We start from the raw sequence: 17,486 nt of genomic DNA, 5'->3' as shown, positions 1-17,486 counted from the left end.
AGTCGACTCCAGGCACCCCCAGCTGTTTCTGCATTTCCACTGAGATTCCATCAGCGTCCAATGTTTTGGATGATTTAGCGTTCCTGAGGACATTCGCAACATCGTCTATTGTAAATTGTGGTGGTTCACCCTCGCCAGTAAGAGATCTAATGCGACGTGGTGCTCTTCTCTTGGCCCTGTCACTCCCGGGGTGCTCGACAAACGGTCGATTAAAAAAACTTTTGCAGTCAGCGTAACATCACCAAACGTGACGGAGGTTCTATCATCCTTCTTTCCATGGTTCGAAAGTGACTCCAAGACCAACATGTTAACTTCCATTGTCAGCTCCTCATTTGCTAATCCCGCCGCCTCTGCTGGCAAGTTTGGTATCACTTCGGGTATTCGATCAGCAGGTATATGGCGAGCGACTGCAGCAGTGATGATGTCCCGGCAAGTTTTCTCAGCTACCCGAGGATCTGAGGGAGTGGGCAATTCTCTGAAGTGGTGATTGGTAAATACTCGGAACCCTTGCCAATCAACTTTCCCATGATTCAGAAAAGTACGACGTTCAGGGGTTATGAAATCAGGTGGTCTGTTCACGGAGACGATGATAGGGAGGTGGTTTGAGCTAAGGGAAATAACGGATTCCCAGGGCACGTCACAATGGTGATATCTGGCGAGCTGTGGCAGTCTCCTCTAATCCTCGTAGAAGCGTCTTCATTCACCGTGCAAAACATGGAGCTATCAATTTGTTCGGCCAGTGCTATACCCCCCCTAGTCATTACCTAGGACGGAATGCCAAAGCTCGTGATGAGCATTGAAGTCCCCTAGCCCGGCACGGACCAGAAGAACACAGAGCAGGCATTCCGCGATAAATTGTCGCTCCCATGGTGAAAAAATACACGAACACAAACACATAATTGTTGTGGTGACGGCAGCGGGTCGAAGATTCCTCTGACTCAATCCGGTGCATAGTACCGGATGCCGTGGATTCAGGTGGCGAAGTCGGACGGTTTGTTGATGGATACAATTATGGAGAGATGGTCTGATCCAAAAGAAACGATGGGTTGCCAGGAGAGGTCTTTTGTAAGACACGATTGTTATCAGAAGGATTGTGCAAATCTCTGAAGTGGTGATTAGTGAACTCTCTGAAAGTGCGGGGTTCAGAGGTAATGAAATCAGACGGTCTGTTTATGGAGTCAATTATGGGGAGATGGTCTGACCCAAGAGAAACGACCGGTTGTCAGGTGACTTCATTTGTCAGACCAGGTGACACAATGATTATGTCTTACTGATACATTCTTTATACGGGTCATTAAAGCCAGGCTCAAGCGAGATAGGTCTGTATTGAACAGACTGGTGCAATAGGAAAGCTAACCCCGCACTTGCACTTCTGGTGCGGCCCTTCTTCAGTACGTTGTAACCATCACAACGCTGTAAGCTACAGTTGTTGTTTAGCTTCGTTTCGTACACCGCCGCGACCATGAAGTCCACTATTTCCTCCATATTTCCACGGAGTCTATTGCAATTAAATTGCAAAAATGATGCATTTCAAGGGATTGCAAAAGGAACAGCTGGTGTTAAATGCTGCATGTGTGGCTGCTGTTGGGACGGGGTTGTTTCGGGGGAGTCGTGTATTCTGAAGCCGACGTCGACTCACTGGGGGTTGTGTTCACGCAGCATGCAGCAACATAGTCCCTGACGTAGTCCCTCACAATCCCATGGCGGCGGTTTCTTCGTTATCGGATTGATCCGAAAGCACACAAGACCCGTTTCCCGGCCAGCGGCTGCCACCTCAGTGTACACATGTTTGTATTTGTATAGTTTTTAGTCGTCTTGGTTACAGCGCTATAATATTATGCCAAAAAATCTTTGTGTTGATTTGATCTGTCTGTGAAAAATAAGTCGGTCCACAGTTTTTGATATTGATCACACAAACGCTTACAAATTTATACTAGAAACTTTTCAATTATTAAAATTAGGGACCTTTTCATAGTACATTTAGGTTTACCACAACCTGTTTTGTCGCATTGGCTGTGTCAGCTACCCAATATATGATCTACTGGGCATTCGACTATCCACAAACTGGGGACTCGACTCTGACAGTATTCAGTTATGATTCTTCGAAGGAGGGAATTTTTTTAAGCCAGAACCAAATCGTGAATTGTCTCAACTATGTGCTTAGTCAAAGCTTAGTTCACGGTCAACTCCTTAAGTACCGTTAGTGGGAGCTATGCAAACGGTTTTTTTATATCTATAAATTGCAGGAGCATTGATATTATTTTCATGTACGCCGACCAAAAGCGTTATGCAAAATATTTTTTTTTATTATTTTGCGTTATTTACATTTACTCAAAGCTAAAATATTTATGCTGTTTTGTTTTCTTTTTTATTGCAGGAGGAACTAACATAGAAATATGCAAATGGAATCAGTCAGCTGTAACTAAAAAAACTGACGAAATAGAAAAAAACATTAAAGAAGACAACGATTGTTGTGACGACAACACACGGCCATATTTTCCAAAAAAAGAAACAAATAACAAAAACAACAACAAACACAAATAAACTAAAAAATAAAACCAATGAGACTGAGCATGCGCAGCTTATTCAACTAGATCCACCATAAAAAGCAACAAACAACTAACAACAACAAATATACTCTTAGCAAAAAAAAAAAACAATAACAAAAACAAACACCCAATACGCTTGGCTGATATTGAGAGTAAATGCTGGGCAAAACAAGACTAGAGATTCTCCTCTTTACTCCAATTAAACATAAAATTAGCAACAATAACAACATCACAATGTACAACGATTAAGATGCAATAACAAAAACCACAACAACATCACCATCCACGTATTATAATTAAAACAGACGACCGCCATCCAAACCCCTCGCTCGCTTTTCTCCACAAATCAAACACGACTCCAAGCAACAATAAGAAGAAATTTTGGCTGAAATACCGCCGCATTGGGGAAGGCAGACAAACAGTCAGACAAGCAAAACCCAAGATAGCAACGGATAGTAAGGCCAACGGCGGCGCCGGCGACGACGACGTAACTAGTCATTAATACTACTCTAAGCCATTTACATTTATTATAACCTTTTTTTGCAAAGCAAGCAAGCAGCCAGCATTCCAGTTTTAGCTCCCCACCCTGAGCCAACAACTCTTCTTTGCTTGATTTTTTTTTTTTTGCCGCTGATATAATGTGTTTTTGCGCATGCAACAACTTGTTTGTTGTCCAATAATAAAACTCTTGTTTTGAATATAACAACAAGACAAGAAAGACAGCAACAGACCAGTCAAAATCTATAGAACTTGACAAGAAGAAACAACAAACAAGGCAAAACCTAAACGACGGGGACCAAGCAACAGCGCCGCCAACACAAAACAAGCTGAGAAAAACACATATTTCTTCTTCAGCAGCAACAACATTAGTCAACATCACCAGCTGATGCAGCAAGCGCAAGCAACATCATCACTCAACTTGGCTAATATTACCAAACAACAGTTATTCAAAGTCGGGTAGTTAGCTTAAAGCCAATACTCTTGCCATGGCCAGCAACATGCACAATACTCGTTTGTTAAGATTTCTAATTGTGGTGTCCATCGTTGTTCTAACCATATTCATCTATGCCTCATATTCATCCACACAAACCCTAGCGCCGCCGCCCATGCGCAATACAGCAATGGCCTCAATGATGGCCTATTCAATGGCAAACAAAAGCAGCATCAGTAATGCAAGTGGCGGCGGCACTGGCAGCAACAGTGATCTTCTAGAACCGGCAAGTGCCAATGTCAAGAATAACAGGGCTGCTCCTCCTTTTATACGTTATGAAAATCTACCGGTATCGGGTGGCGGTGGTAGCGGCAGCAGTCACGGTAATGAAATGCTTGCCATTAAAAAATTACCACATCATCGTGAGCCCACCATTGATGAAAATGCCATAGATGGTGGTGGTATTGGTCCGGGAACTGATGGTGGTGGCACACTGGGTGCTGGAGGAGGAGTAGATACAGCTGCCGGCGGCGGCAACACTGGAGGTGGTGAAGATATGGCGCTTGATGACACCGCTTTCAATAATCAAAACAATGATCTACTACAAGAGGAACAATATGTCCAATCGGTTGATAATAATTTAGGTAAGTTTGAAATTTTCAAATTTATGAGGGATTATATAATATGTAGTTGGTAATTTGTCAATTTGGAGTCTCATCGCGCAGAATAAATCATAGGAGACTTCTATAGAATACAAGACCTCCATAGGAGGCTTCTGTAGTATAGAAGGTCTTCATAGAAGGCTTCTATACCCAGCAAAATTAAATGGAAGTGATTCCATGTGAAATCATGATTTCACTGGTTCTTTTGCATGAGTGCGAAAGGAGTCGTGAAAGATCCCATCTTTTTCATCGAATTTTCATGAGTGCAATTGAAGTCGTGAAAGGTCCGATCTTTTTCATCGAATTTTCATGAGTGCAATCGAAGTCATGAAAGATCCGATTTTTTTCATCGAATTTTCATGAGTGCAATTGAAGTCGTGAAAGATCCGATCTTTGTCACAATATTATCATGAGTTCAAATAAATTGATAAGTAACCGCACAATAAATTATCAAATACTCATATACCCGAATAATTGTGTACTTGCAAAAGTAATTGTTAAAATGAAAATAAAAGTCAGATGAAAGTGGTCGATAGTGGCAAAATTTATATATTTTAATTAAAAATACAATGTAAATTGATATAAAACAAAAGAAAAATATATTTTGTGTTTGGAAACCTGTTTCGTTTTGTGGATATTAAAAAGAAGTATGAAAAAGACCCGGTCTATAAACCACGAGCTTCCCCAGCCGACCAACACCGATATAGTAAAACATATCGAGCTGCAATTATTGGGTTGGTTGGGCCATGTTAACAGGATGGATAAAGATGCCACCGGCATATGAATACGAGCCATTTGACGTTATGCGACCCGAGGGAACAAAACTTCAATTGAAAGATCACGATATCACAAGCATGGCATGCAAAGTGAGAGAAGCAAAGTAGGAGATCGGTAAAATAAGTATAAAAGAGACCATAACGTGGTAACTATTACAGGATAAGCTTTTTCTTTTGAAATAAAATAACAGAATTCAAATTTATACTAGATTTCCCAAACGATGAGCTTGGTTCAGAGATTGACACATAATTTATCGAATATTGGAAAAACGGAACCCCCAAGTTGAAAGAAGTATCTTGCAGCCATCGGAAGAGATAAATATGATATTGCAGATTAATATAATATATAATTTTGAAAATTACATACAAAATAAAGAAAAATAACATCTGGCGATACAAATCATCTGCGCATTGTATTCTTATTAATTCAACAAATTACATAATTGTATTGCGAATTTTATTTCTGATTGGCAAAAATCCGGATCCAAAGCATTGGTGCAAGAAGCCATGACGATGAACTGGTGCAAGAAGCCATGACAATGAACTGGTGCAAGAAGCCATGACAATGAACCGGTGCAAGATGCTATGACAATGAACTGGTGCAAGATGCCGTGACAATGAACTGGTGCAAAATGCCATGACAATGAACTGGTGCAAAATGTCATGACAATGAACTGGTGCAAAATGCCGTGACAATGAACTGGTGCAAAATGCCGTGACAATGAACTGGTGCAAAATGTCATGACAATGAACTGGTGCAAAATGCCATGACAATGAACAGGTGAAATCAGGTGTCACTCCCTTGTAAATTTCATCGGTGATTCACCTAAATTTGCACCTATGACAAGTCACTTGCACCTATGATTCAACTCATGATCTGTCATCGAACATTTTGCTGGGTAGTAAAGAAGACCTCCATAGAAGACTTCTATAGTAAAAAAGACCTCCATAGAAAACGTCTATAGTAAAAAATACCTGCATAGGAGGCTTCTATGGAATAAAAGACCTCCATAGGAGGCTCCTATAGAGTAGAAGGCCTTAATAGGGGGTTTCTATAGAATAGTTGTTGTTGTTGTTGTAGCAACGCATATATGTTCGTTCGTGTATTATTTCAGTTATCAAGTTCCTCTGTATCCAGACTCAAGAATTCTGCAACCTGGACTGGTTGCGTCCATAAAGAATGAGGAGACAGATGAGTGGGGTTAGATGGGCAGTTGAATAAATGCAGGGTATCGTGTGGTCCCAATCCACATGCTGGGCATATGTTGGGTATCGTGGCGTCAATTCTGGCCCAATACGAATTGAGGCGGCTGCATCGTCCGGATCTTAACTGAGCTAAAACCACTCGTGTTTGCCTTGGCAGCTGTCGTTCTTCTGCTGCGATGGATGGGGGATGGTTTCCAAGTACGGCGTTCACACTGTATCTTCGTACTGCTTGCGCAACCATGTTGGTGTGAATGCGATTCAAGCCTGCCTGATAGGCTCGTTGATCTAGCGATTCTCTTTTATACCTTTGGACCTCTCTCTCTGTTCATTAAATCGTGACAGGGATGCTCACTGCGGTAACACACAAGCAGGTACTGCATCGACAACATCTTATTGTGCTGACGCACCGGTAAAACCTTCGCCTCCTCATGAAGATGGTCCACTGGTGTCATGAGGAGGCACCCTGTTGCAGTCCTCAGGGCGGCATTCTGGCAGGTTTGAATCTTCTTCCACTGCGATGCGCTAACCTTTGCGGACCACGCTGGCGCCGCATAGCTTACCACAGACCGGCCTATTGCATTGTAGGTGGTCAACAAGGTTTCTTTATCAGCACCCCAAGTGCTGCCGCCAGCGACTTGAGAACCTTGTTCCTACTTCTGATCTTATTGCAAATAGCTGTGGCATGCGCGGGCGACTTGAACATGCTATCGAACGTTACACCCAGTATTTTAGGGTAGTTAGTGGTCGGAATCAGTGCACCATCGACCAATATGTTCAGTGGGAGCCTCATCTCAGCCGTCCATGTGGTGAACAGCGTGGCTGTGGATTTAGCGGCGGATATTTTCATATTCCTCAGATGGAAGAACTACACTAGGTCAGCTATGTAGACATTTAACCTATCACATATGTCATCGACGATAGGACCCGACGCCAAGATCGTACAATCATCCGCATACATCACGATCTCTATGCCGTCTGGAGGGTGTGGAATTTCAGAAAGGTAGAGGTTAAACAGTTCCGGAGATATCACCCATCCTTGGGGAACTCCCTGTTTCACTCTACGGGTTTTGGACTTCTTGTTTCTGAATTCTACAAACGACTGGCGTCCACACATATAGTTGATTACCCAACGTTTCAAACATGGCTGGAGATTAGTTTTCTCTATATCCTCGAACAGCTTGGCATGGTTGACGGTATCGAAGGCCTTCGATAGGTCAAGAGCCACCATGACTGTTCGGTCGCACGGCCTTTTCTGGTTCAGTCCTCTACTGATATGTGTGGATATGGCGTCTAATGCTGTTGTAGTACTATGCATTTTCCGAAATCCATGTTGATGTTGTTGAAATCGGCCTGTACGATTCACCTCTGCTGGCATCCTTGCCAGGCTTCAGTAGCGGGACCACCCTGCCAACTTTCCAGGCATCCGGTACAACATGGGTGGCTAACGATAGGTTGAGAACACTTGTTAAATACTCAACTCCAGGTTCATCCAGCTGCTTAAGCATTACCATCGATATTCGGTGCGGGCCCAACGCTTTGGATGATTTAGCGTTTCGGATGGCATCTGCAACATCGCTCATCGTAAATTGTGGTGGTACCTCCTCGGCTGGAAGAGTTCTTCTTATACGGCGTAGCACACTTCTCTTCGCCCTATCACTCTCGGGGTGCTCTATGAACTGCCGGTTAAAATAACACGCGCACCTCTTTGGGTCAGTTACTGTCACGCCGTTGAAAGTAACAGCCGTTCTGTCATCCTTCTTTTCCGGACTCGAGAGTGATTTAACCGTTGCCCACAATTTACTTATTCCTGCACCAATGTTGCATTGCTTCAGATGGTCTAGCCACTTTTTCCGCTTATGTTCGCCCACTAGCCTGTTGACTTCAAGAGTAAGTTCTCTAACTCTTGGGTCTTCGGGGTTCGTACGACGAAGCTCATCACGTTCATTTGCTAGTCCCGTCGCCTCTGCTGGGAAATTTGGTCTTATTTCGGGTATTCGACCAGCAGGTATGTAGCGAGCGGCTGCTTTAGTGATGATGTCTCGGAAAGTTCTCTCAGCTACCCGAGGATCTGAGGGGTTGGGCAATTGACTGAAGCGGTGATTGGTAAATTCTTTGAAACCTTGCCAATCAGCTTTCCCATGGTTCAGGAAAGTACGGCGTTCAGAGGTTATGAAGTCGGGTGGTCTGTTTACGGAGACGATGATAGGGAGGTGGTCCGAACTAAGGGAAATGACGGATTGCCAGGATACGTCATTTATCAGACCTGGTGCCACAATGGTGATATCTGGCGAGCTGTGGCAGTTTCCTCTAATCCTCGTAGGAGCGTCTTCATTCACCGTGCAAAACGTGGAGCTATCGATTTGCTCTGCCAGCGCTGTACCCCGCTGGTCATTACCTAGGACGGAGTGCCAAAGCTCATGATGAGCATTGAAGTCCCCTAGCACCAGACGGTTATCGCCCTCTAACAGCAAACTAATATTGGGCATATAACGTCGGGCACAGCTATTCATCGGCGGTATGTACACATGAAGCAGCTCTACCTCGGCAGTACCACACTTTACTGCTACCCCCATACACTCCATGTATGGGTCACTAGAGCCAAGCTCAAGCGAGATAGGTCTGTACTGGACAGACTGGTGTATTAGGAAGGCAAGTCCTCCTCCTCCGCTTCTTGTGCGATCCTTCCGCAAAACGTTGTAACCATCACAACGTAAGCTACAGGTGGTGGTGAGCTTTGTTTCCTGGATCGCGGCGACCATGATGTTTTTCCGACTCATAAAGTCCACAATTTCACTGACCTTATTGCGGAGACCGTTGCAATTGAATTGCAGGAATGATGCATTTCCGGGCCGTTGAACAACAACATGTGGTGTTAGGTGCTGCATTTGTTGTTGTTGTTGGGGAGACTGCGGGGGCGTCTCGTATTCCGACGACGACGAAGAGTCAGACGACGACGTAGAAGACGCACTGGGTGATGCGCTGATGCAGCAAGCAGCAACATACCTGTCGCTGTAATCCCGGGTGCTACTAAGGCCAGAGCACCCATTCCATACATCCATTACATCTCACCATTGTTGACATGTGGTGGATGCGGATCTGGCAAACGGAACAGATCCATACTGGCCCGGGGTTCATTTCAATCCCGGCACGGAACAGAAGAGCTCGGAGCAGGCATTCCGGGATAAATTGCCGCTCCCATGGTGAAAAAATACACGAACACAAACACATAATTGTTGAGGTGACGGCCCCTGGTCGAAGATTCCTCCGAGTCAATCCGGTGCATAGAACCGGCCGTCGCGGGATTGAATATAGAATAGTCGACCACCGTGGGCGCTTCTACAGAATAGAAGTCCTCCATAAGAGTCTTCTATATAATAGAAGATCTCCATAGGAGGCTTCTATATAATAGAAGACCTCCATAGAAGGCTTCTACATAATAGAAGACTCCTCCATAGGAGGAGTATGTTTGGACCAAATCCGTTTCAAACAATTTGGACAATTTCGGTCTAGCCCTGTCCGTGCATCTGTCTGTCCGTGCAGATCGAACGGATCTATCGATTTGGAGTTCATAATATTTTTTCCCAAACTTAGTTTAAGTTCGGAGTAATCTGTCCAATTTTTTTTTTTTGTATAAATTAAATTTTTATTAATTTTAAGATTTAATATAGGTAGTAGAGTAGTCCAGGTTATGCTATTTTCTGTAACGCAAAAATGCAATTTAAGGTCATGTCTCGGATTTTTTTGATTTTTTGCAGCAAGTTTACTCGAAACCCCTATAACGATAGTACAATTTTTATTGGGGAGAAGTCCATACTTCCTAAGATAATGACCCAAAAGCTCTAAAAAGTCATGTCGGCACGAACTAAAATGTCTAATAAGCACGATAAGTTGCGAATTAAGTATCCGAGTTATGGGGGGGGGGGGGGCGATCATCAGGTCTGGGTGGCCTGACGGTTGTGGAAGCTTTTGACCTTTGCCTTCCTTCAATACCAAACTTATCAATGATTGCTAACAGACAGGTGGTTCACGAGTCTTCTCACCAGACGGTTGTAGGAGCTTCTGCCTTTGATAGCCCGGATGACGTTCAACCATTCTCTTGGCCCACGCATGCCCGAAGTGGTCTTCGATTTTCCACCAGTCATTTCAGCCACATGACTTTTCGCTTTACCATCCCCTATCCTCCTTCCAGCTCTAACTTTCCTAGAAGGGCTAGTCCTTTTGGATCAGTGATCTGTGAGCTTGTCCTCTGCAAGATTGAAGTTTCTGAACATTTCACTCTCATCTTTTCCCTATACCTTTAGGGGCAGTTGCGCATGCCCGTAGGCACTCTTAGTGTCCGCAAAGGACTCTAGCAGGTTAAAGCCACGGGATTTTCATTTTTTCCTTGAACCTGAATAGTCTTCGTAGGCGTTGGGAGGGAGACTACATCCCTACTAGATGTACGAATCCATTCGACCGGAACGAAACGCTTCTCAACGTGAGGATGTTTTCGCTTTTAATGCTTCACGAATCGCAGTATCAATTTGATCTTTTGGAATTCTGCTTGGATGACGTCGCTCAGTGTTCTGCCTTTTTTTTCTATTTATTTTTTTTTTATTTTTTTTCTATCCCGGACCTTGCTACTCTTAGTGGTTGGGGGACGTGGGGGAGTGGGCTATTTCCTTACCCTGGAAGGGTGGGCCTATCGATTGCGATAGGTTTGTACTCATATAGGCAACTGAAGAAGGCACCTCTCTGGACGATTGAGATAGGATAATTGTAGTATCCATCTCATCACCTGACAGAGGCAAATCAAGCAGTTCCCTGTTTTGGAACAGCGTTCATTATCGGCATAGATTTTCGTCCCGCCCGAATTTGCGTCTATTATTGCACCTGGATCAGCGTTGTCCGCTATCATAACAGTGGCCATCAACGAATGTGCTTTATTTTGCTTTGAGGTGTTTTTATGTTGGTTTCAATTTTCGTAGCATCCATAAACAATTTTTAAATGGGGGAACAGAAGACGGTCATGTCATAGCTCTACACCAACATGGTTAGGATTCGGCAGCTAAGTATACTACTGTATGAGGCGCCAAGGTATGAACGAGTCTTTGTTCTAAAACTATCGGTCCCTGACTACAAACCTGACACGTAGTCGCTTAACACGCCAGCTTTAGAGGTAGTATATCGCTACCTGGATAACCTTTGGTTCACTCACATTTTCTCTTCATTCCACAAAACGAGTCAAATGCAGCGTTGCCGACAGTTTTTGATCAGAAATCGTCAAAAAAATCGTCAACAATATTTGAAAAATCGTCAAAAAATCGTCAACATGGTCCAAAACTCGGTTTGGTTACCGCCTAATGCGATTTTTCGCTGCTATTTTTGTGAATGCGACTGACAACATAAGATATACAATCCACAGCAATAAATCTAACCCAATATCACTTAAATACTGGTATAAAAACAGCTTTTAGAAGATGATAGTTTTCCTATGGTTATCGAGTTTGAAGCAATGCAGCATGGTAAAGCTGGGTACACATTGTCATTTTAAATGGTAGCTTAGCTCAAATATCGCTTGCTTGAAAGTGTGACCGTCCATGTTTGTCCGTACACGTACATTTTGGTTGTTGGGCAGTCGAAAATCGATAAAAATTTTCATTCAAAACTGGCTCACAGCTTAAAGAGGGCATTTGTAGGAAGTTAATAAAGCTGGACTCATATTTTTTATAACAAAATATATATAAGTAATATTTTATCTCGAAAACTTTTTAAGGAAGATTTTCCTCTATTACCAAAACTAAACGAAAATTTTCAGCTCATGTAATTTGAATGTGGGGCAAACACTATGAAATAACTGTGCCTAGATATGCCAGATATGTGCATAAATATAGCCAATCCGTCTGGAAATTGCTATAAAAAATTAAAAAGCTCAAAAATCGAGTTTGGAACATTGCTTTCCTTAAAATCCTTCGTGAAACTTTGGTCAAAATGTAGTTATCGTCTTTTATTTCATGCATTTCTGGCTTAGGTGAAAAATCGTCATTTTGGACCAAAAAATCGTCAAATCGCCATTTTTCAATGTTGGGTCAAAAATCGTCAAAATGACGATAAATCAGCAAATTCGGCAACACTGGTCAAATGTCATCTCGGACGAGAGAAAACTACTCTGGTTATGTCTTAGCTTTGCTGTTTGCGAAATCGGCAACTGGAAAGCTATCTCAGGTGCTGAGGAGAAACAAAGCTACTGACGACGAAAGTGAAATTAGTCAGAATTATTCATCCTTTACTAATGAGTGACATCGGCGAAGGTGACAGAAATACTATTCTCCTTTTTTTATCTAAAGCTGGGGCTGGTTTCCTGGGCCAGGATGTTCCTCATTCCCGGCACGGACCAAAAGAATCCATCCAAATAGAGCCAAATACATTACAACGCATAAAAGATTTCTATGACACTTGTGCATAAAATAAAATTCAATTTATAGTTAGGTATTTTTAAAATGTTTTCCTTCCACAATCCACCGAGGATTGATTTTCAAATTTACTTTAATTATAACAAATGTACTTCCGTAATCCTTTTAATTTAATTTTATGCCATATGTATGTGTGTGTGAAAATATTGTTGACACACTAATAAATTTTGCTACTCCTTTTATTACAGGTAATATCAACAATTCGGCAGCATCAGCCGGTACTGGTGCAGGCGGTGATGTCAAACAGCAACAACAACAATCGCCACAAACAGCCGATGCACCACAATCACAACAGCAACAACAACAAGCACAACAGAATAAAATTTCAGATTCCGATGTTCTGATACCAACATCAAATCTTCAAAAATTTATTGAAAGTGCTGATAAAATATTGAAAAATATATCAAGTCAACATCCGGTGATGGCCACCGTTGATACAATAAATAAATGTAAGTTTATCACGAAGGAGAAAGAGATTATAACGATATAAGTCATGTAGGGTAATAATAGAAGTATTATATTGAGAAAGTTATTTATCTTCTTCTCAGAAATCTCATTACATATTTCAGCGTCTGGTTAAGCTTAGTGCTTTGTAACAAATATTTAATATGTTTACAGATTTTAACGCAGTAATAAGATAGGCCAGGTTAGGTTGTACAAAAGACAGCTGCCAGTTATTGTACGATAGCTACTACACCCGTAGACCAGCTGTGCTCACTTCATAATTTGGCGATCATGACATTTGAAATCGATTTTATTAAATCTTTTGCGAATCTAATCTGGAACTCATTTAACAGCTGAATTTCAAAGAAAGCTGCATTAGACAATTTCTTCTCTCTTAAAGCATCCTATGACAAAAATCTTATTCCTCCAATGCTGCCTTATAGTACCATGAAAAATACGGTATCTTAAATCAAGGCTGCATTTGAAAGTCAACAAAACGCCAGTTGCATAAATCAATCGTATATACTTTAATATCTGTATTTAGTTACTGATTAGCAGAAGAAACAAATCAAAAAAATAAAATAATTATGACACAGAGAAAAGTACGTGAATTTTTGGGAGTGCGGTATAAAAACGGAAGTGAAAAATTTATTATGCCTCCACAAATATTAAAGTCAACAACAATATTTGCTGCATAGACAGGCTGCTGCTATTATGACGTCGACAAAGGCAAACAGTATTTAGTCAGCACCCACACCACAAAATAATACAAATTTGGACAATGTAGATAAGACGACCAGTCAGTTAGTCGACAAAAGAAAAAACAAAAACTAAGGCAAATCAAAAAAAAAAAAACTCAAAATATATGGTGGAGGGGTCTGCTTCTTCTAATGCTATTTTCCATCTCCATTTGTTTATGGCCACTTATCGCCAAACGTCACCTCTTTTCAAAAAAATAAAAAAAAAAACGTGAAATGTTATATTGCGGCAATCGTATCCCTCCTTTTGCGATAAGTTGTGGAATTTTTTGTTTTGGGTAATTTTTAAACAGAATTTTTCTTGGAAACTCCGCCGGTGATCTAATCACAATTTATTTTACAACATAAATTATAATGTTGGACGGCGTATTCATGTTGTAGGGTAAAAGAGGGGATTTTTTGTTTTTGGTCAATTCTTCATACGACGAATCATATTTCGAATTTGATAAGATATTGGACATGAACTAACTCTCTCTCTCTCTCTCTCTCTCTCTCTATCTTTTTTACTTTGAAACTCTATCCACGTTCATTGCTGTGATGGCCCTTGACAAACTATTCTTTAAAATATCCAAGTTTATTGGTCTAATGGACCTTGAAAAAATATTCTTTAAAATATCCACGTTTATTGGTCTAATGGATCTTGAAAAAATATTCTTTAACATATCCACGTTTATTGGTCTAATGGACCTTGAAAAAATATTCTTTAAAAAATCCACGCTTATTGCTGTGATGGCCCCTTTAAAACAATCAACGTTTATTGCAGTGATGGCCCTTGAGGAACTATTCTTTAAAAAATCCACGCTTATTCCTGAGATGGCCCTTTAAAACAATCCACGTTTATTGCTGTCATGGTCCTTAAAAAATATTCTTTAAAAAATCCGCGTTTAGTGCATTGATGTCTTTGAAAAAATATTCATTAAAAAATCCACGTTAATTGCTGTGATGGCCCTTGAAAAACTATTCTTTAAAAAATCCACGCTTATTGCTGAGATGTCCCTTTAAAAAAATCACGTTTATTGCTGCGAGGATCCTTGAAAAATATTCTTTAAAAAATTCACGTTTATTTCTGTGATGGCCCTTATTGTTGTAATGGCCTTTTAAAAAAAAAAAATATTCTGTTGTGAAGTTATTGTTGACTTTGGACTTTATTTCTCAAGCCAAATTAAAAACAACGAAAAAAAAAAATATTGAAATAATATTCTTTAAGAAATCAACGCTTATTGCTGCGGTGGCCCTTGAAGAATATTCTTTAAGAAATCAACGCTTATTGCTGCGGTGGCCCTTGAAAAATATTCTTTAAGAAATCAACGCTTATTGCTGCGGTGGCCCTTGAAAAATATGCTTTAAAAATCCACTTTATTGCTGTGATTTAAACCCTTGAACAAATTTTCTTTAAAAATCCAAGTTTATTGCTGCAACGGCACTTCAAAAAATATTCTTTAAAAAATCCGCATTAAAACGTTTTTTAATTTTTTTCTTTTCAGCCCCAGATAAATTTTATCTACCATTGGATCCGAACAATGATGATAATGAATTACTCGATGACAATGATGAGGCTCTGCCACCTTCTGTTATAATGACCATTAAAGGAGGAGCTGGCTCTTCTGGAGATATTCTGAGTAATATCAATAAAAATAACGACAACAATAAAAATGAAGCGCCCAAACAAGCACCAGCAGCTGCCTCATCATCTGTGGCGGCGGCAGCAGCAGTGGCGGCACCATCCTCTGCCGCCGCAGCAGCAGCCTCATCAGCTAAAGCAACACCAACCACCAAAAAAGTCGCAACCAAGGTACAAGCGGACCCCACACAGGGTATACCAACCCAACAAATCTACGAACCCGGTCACATGAATGAAGAAATCGATATTGAGCAAATTTGTCCCAACAAGGGAGAGAAATTGAAACTTTTAATACTCATAACATCAGCACAAACCCATACCGAGGCACGGCTGGCCATACGACAAACCTGGGGTCATTTTGGTACACGCCGTGATGTATCCACCGCTTTTATATTGGGTCGTACAACCAATGCCACCGTCAGCGAAGCCCTAACCCAAGAGAATATGATCTATGGTGATCTAATACGTGGACATTTTATTGATTCCTACAATAACCTGACCTTGAAAACCCTCTCGTCGTTGGAATGGGTAGATAATCATTGTCCCAAAGCCAAGTATATTTTAAAAACCGATGACGATATGTTCATTAATGTGCCCAAACTTTTGCAATTTCTGGATGCACATGCAAAGGATAAGCGTGTCATATATGGTCGCTTGGCCAAGAAATGGAAACCCATTAGGAATAAGAAATCCAAATACTATATATCAACGGGGCAATTTAATGCCGCTGTTTTTCCGCCCTTTACCACCGGTCCAGCCTATGTGCTGACAAGTGACATTGTCCATGAGCTGTATGTCAGGTCACTGCACCAGGTCTATTTGAAGCTGGAAGATGTGTTTACAACGGGCATTGTGGCCCAACAGTTGGGCATTAAACGTGTCCATGTCAATGAATTCCTTAATCGGCGCATAGCCTTCAATCCCTGTAATATACGGAAGTCAATATCCGTGCATATGATTAAGGCGAATGAGCAATTCGATCTGTGGAAGAAGCTGCTGGATCAGACCACAAAATGTAAATAGTATTTTAGTGTAAGAATATTTTAAGTTATTCATAGTATAACCGCCCCCACACACACACATACACATAATATACATAGGACATAAAAAGAGTCACTCATTGATTAGCCCGTAAGTTTTATGAGGATAAAATACAAATAATAAAATACAAACAAACTCGAGAAGCAAAAGAAAGGACGACGATGTATGTAAAACAACAAACAGCATAATTTTTAAGTTAAAACTAGTGAAATTTTTTTTATATATTTAAAAGCAACAAATAACTTATAAAAACAAAAAACAAATAAATGTGTATATTTTTTAAGCCATTTAAAATGCAATAATAACTATTATTATTATTAACATTATATACATACAATACATAATTACTTTATCTGCAAATCAAAACAAACAAAAAAGATTTAACGAAAAAATGTGTATTTTTAAAGAAAACTTTCCTAAATGTGTTAAAAACTTAGCAACTTTTTTTATTCTAATTGGACAAAACTGTATTAAAAAACACAAGGGCATTTGCTAATGAAATCGATATTTGAATTTGTATTTTAGTTTCTTTTTCTCTCTTAAAATGTATTTTAGCCCCTCCCAAAAACAATTGTATCTGAATCTCTAATGCTAGTTTACAGTAAAAACAAACAAAAATCCCCAAATGTTTTGGAGAAGCCAAGCTTTGTATGATAAACTGAAATACAAGTATTTTCTTTTTTTTGTTTTTGTCACAATAAAGTTCCCAGTGTTTTCCAGTAATACAAGAAATTGTTTCATTTTACAAACGAGAAGGAAACGAGTAAAAAAGTGTTTGGGCGAGCTGAACTTTTTATACCTTCCACCATGGTAGTACAAAACAGGTAAGGCCCATACCTATATACAGACGTATACCCAGGGCGTGTGTGGTGAAAAAAGTAGAACGCATGTATTCTTATGAGAACTACCGAAATACGCCGAGCGTATACTTTTTGTAAGTTGAAAAAGTTTAACTTTGACAGAACGTTTTTGTTTGTATGTGTGTGTGTTTTGTATTTTAAAAACAAAAGCACAACAAAACATGAAATACAATTCATTGCAAAGGA

At 40.6% G+C, this 17,486-nt stretch overlaps 1 protein-coding gene across 8 annotated transcripts in view; it reads left to right on the top strand.

The window, feature by feature from the left end:
* LOC141394579 (uncharacterized) overlaps positions 1 to 17,172 on the top strand; it is an 87,567-nt gene extending 70,395 nt beyond the window's left edge. For all 8 annotated transcript variants that reach the window (XM_073969202.1, XM_073969205.1, XM_073969200.1 and 5 more), the window contains 3 exons: positions 2,378 to 4,124; positions 12,765 to 13,025; positions 15,263 to 17,172. In XM_073969202.1, the coding sequence (XP_073825303.1) occupies positions 3,536 to 4,124; positions 12,765 to 13,025; positions 15,263 to 16,422 (2,010 nt within the window). In that variant the 5' untranslated portion in view covers positions 2,378 to 3,535 and the 3' untranslated portion in view covers positions 16,423 to 17,172. The remainder of the gene's footprint in view (positions 1 to 2,377; positions 4,125 to 12,764; positions 13,026 to 15,262) is intronic.
* Positions 17,173 to 17,486: the final 314 nt, after the last annotated feature.

The sequence above is a fragment of the Musca autumnalis genome, unplaced genomic scaffold (genome assembly GCF_047663935.1).
Source record: "Musca autumnalis isolate F117 unplaced genomic scaffold, ASM4766393v1 scaffold_2, whole genome shotgun sequence".
Classification (NCBI taxonomy): Eukaryota; Metazoa; Arthropoda; class Insecta; order Diptera; family Muscidae; genus Musca; species Musca autumnalis.
The sequence above is the reverse complement of the archived record's forward strand: the minus strand, read 5'-3'. Positions and strand labels throughout refer to the sequence as shown.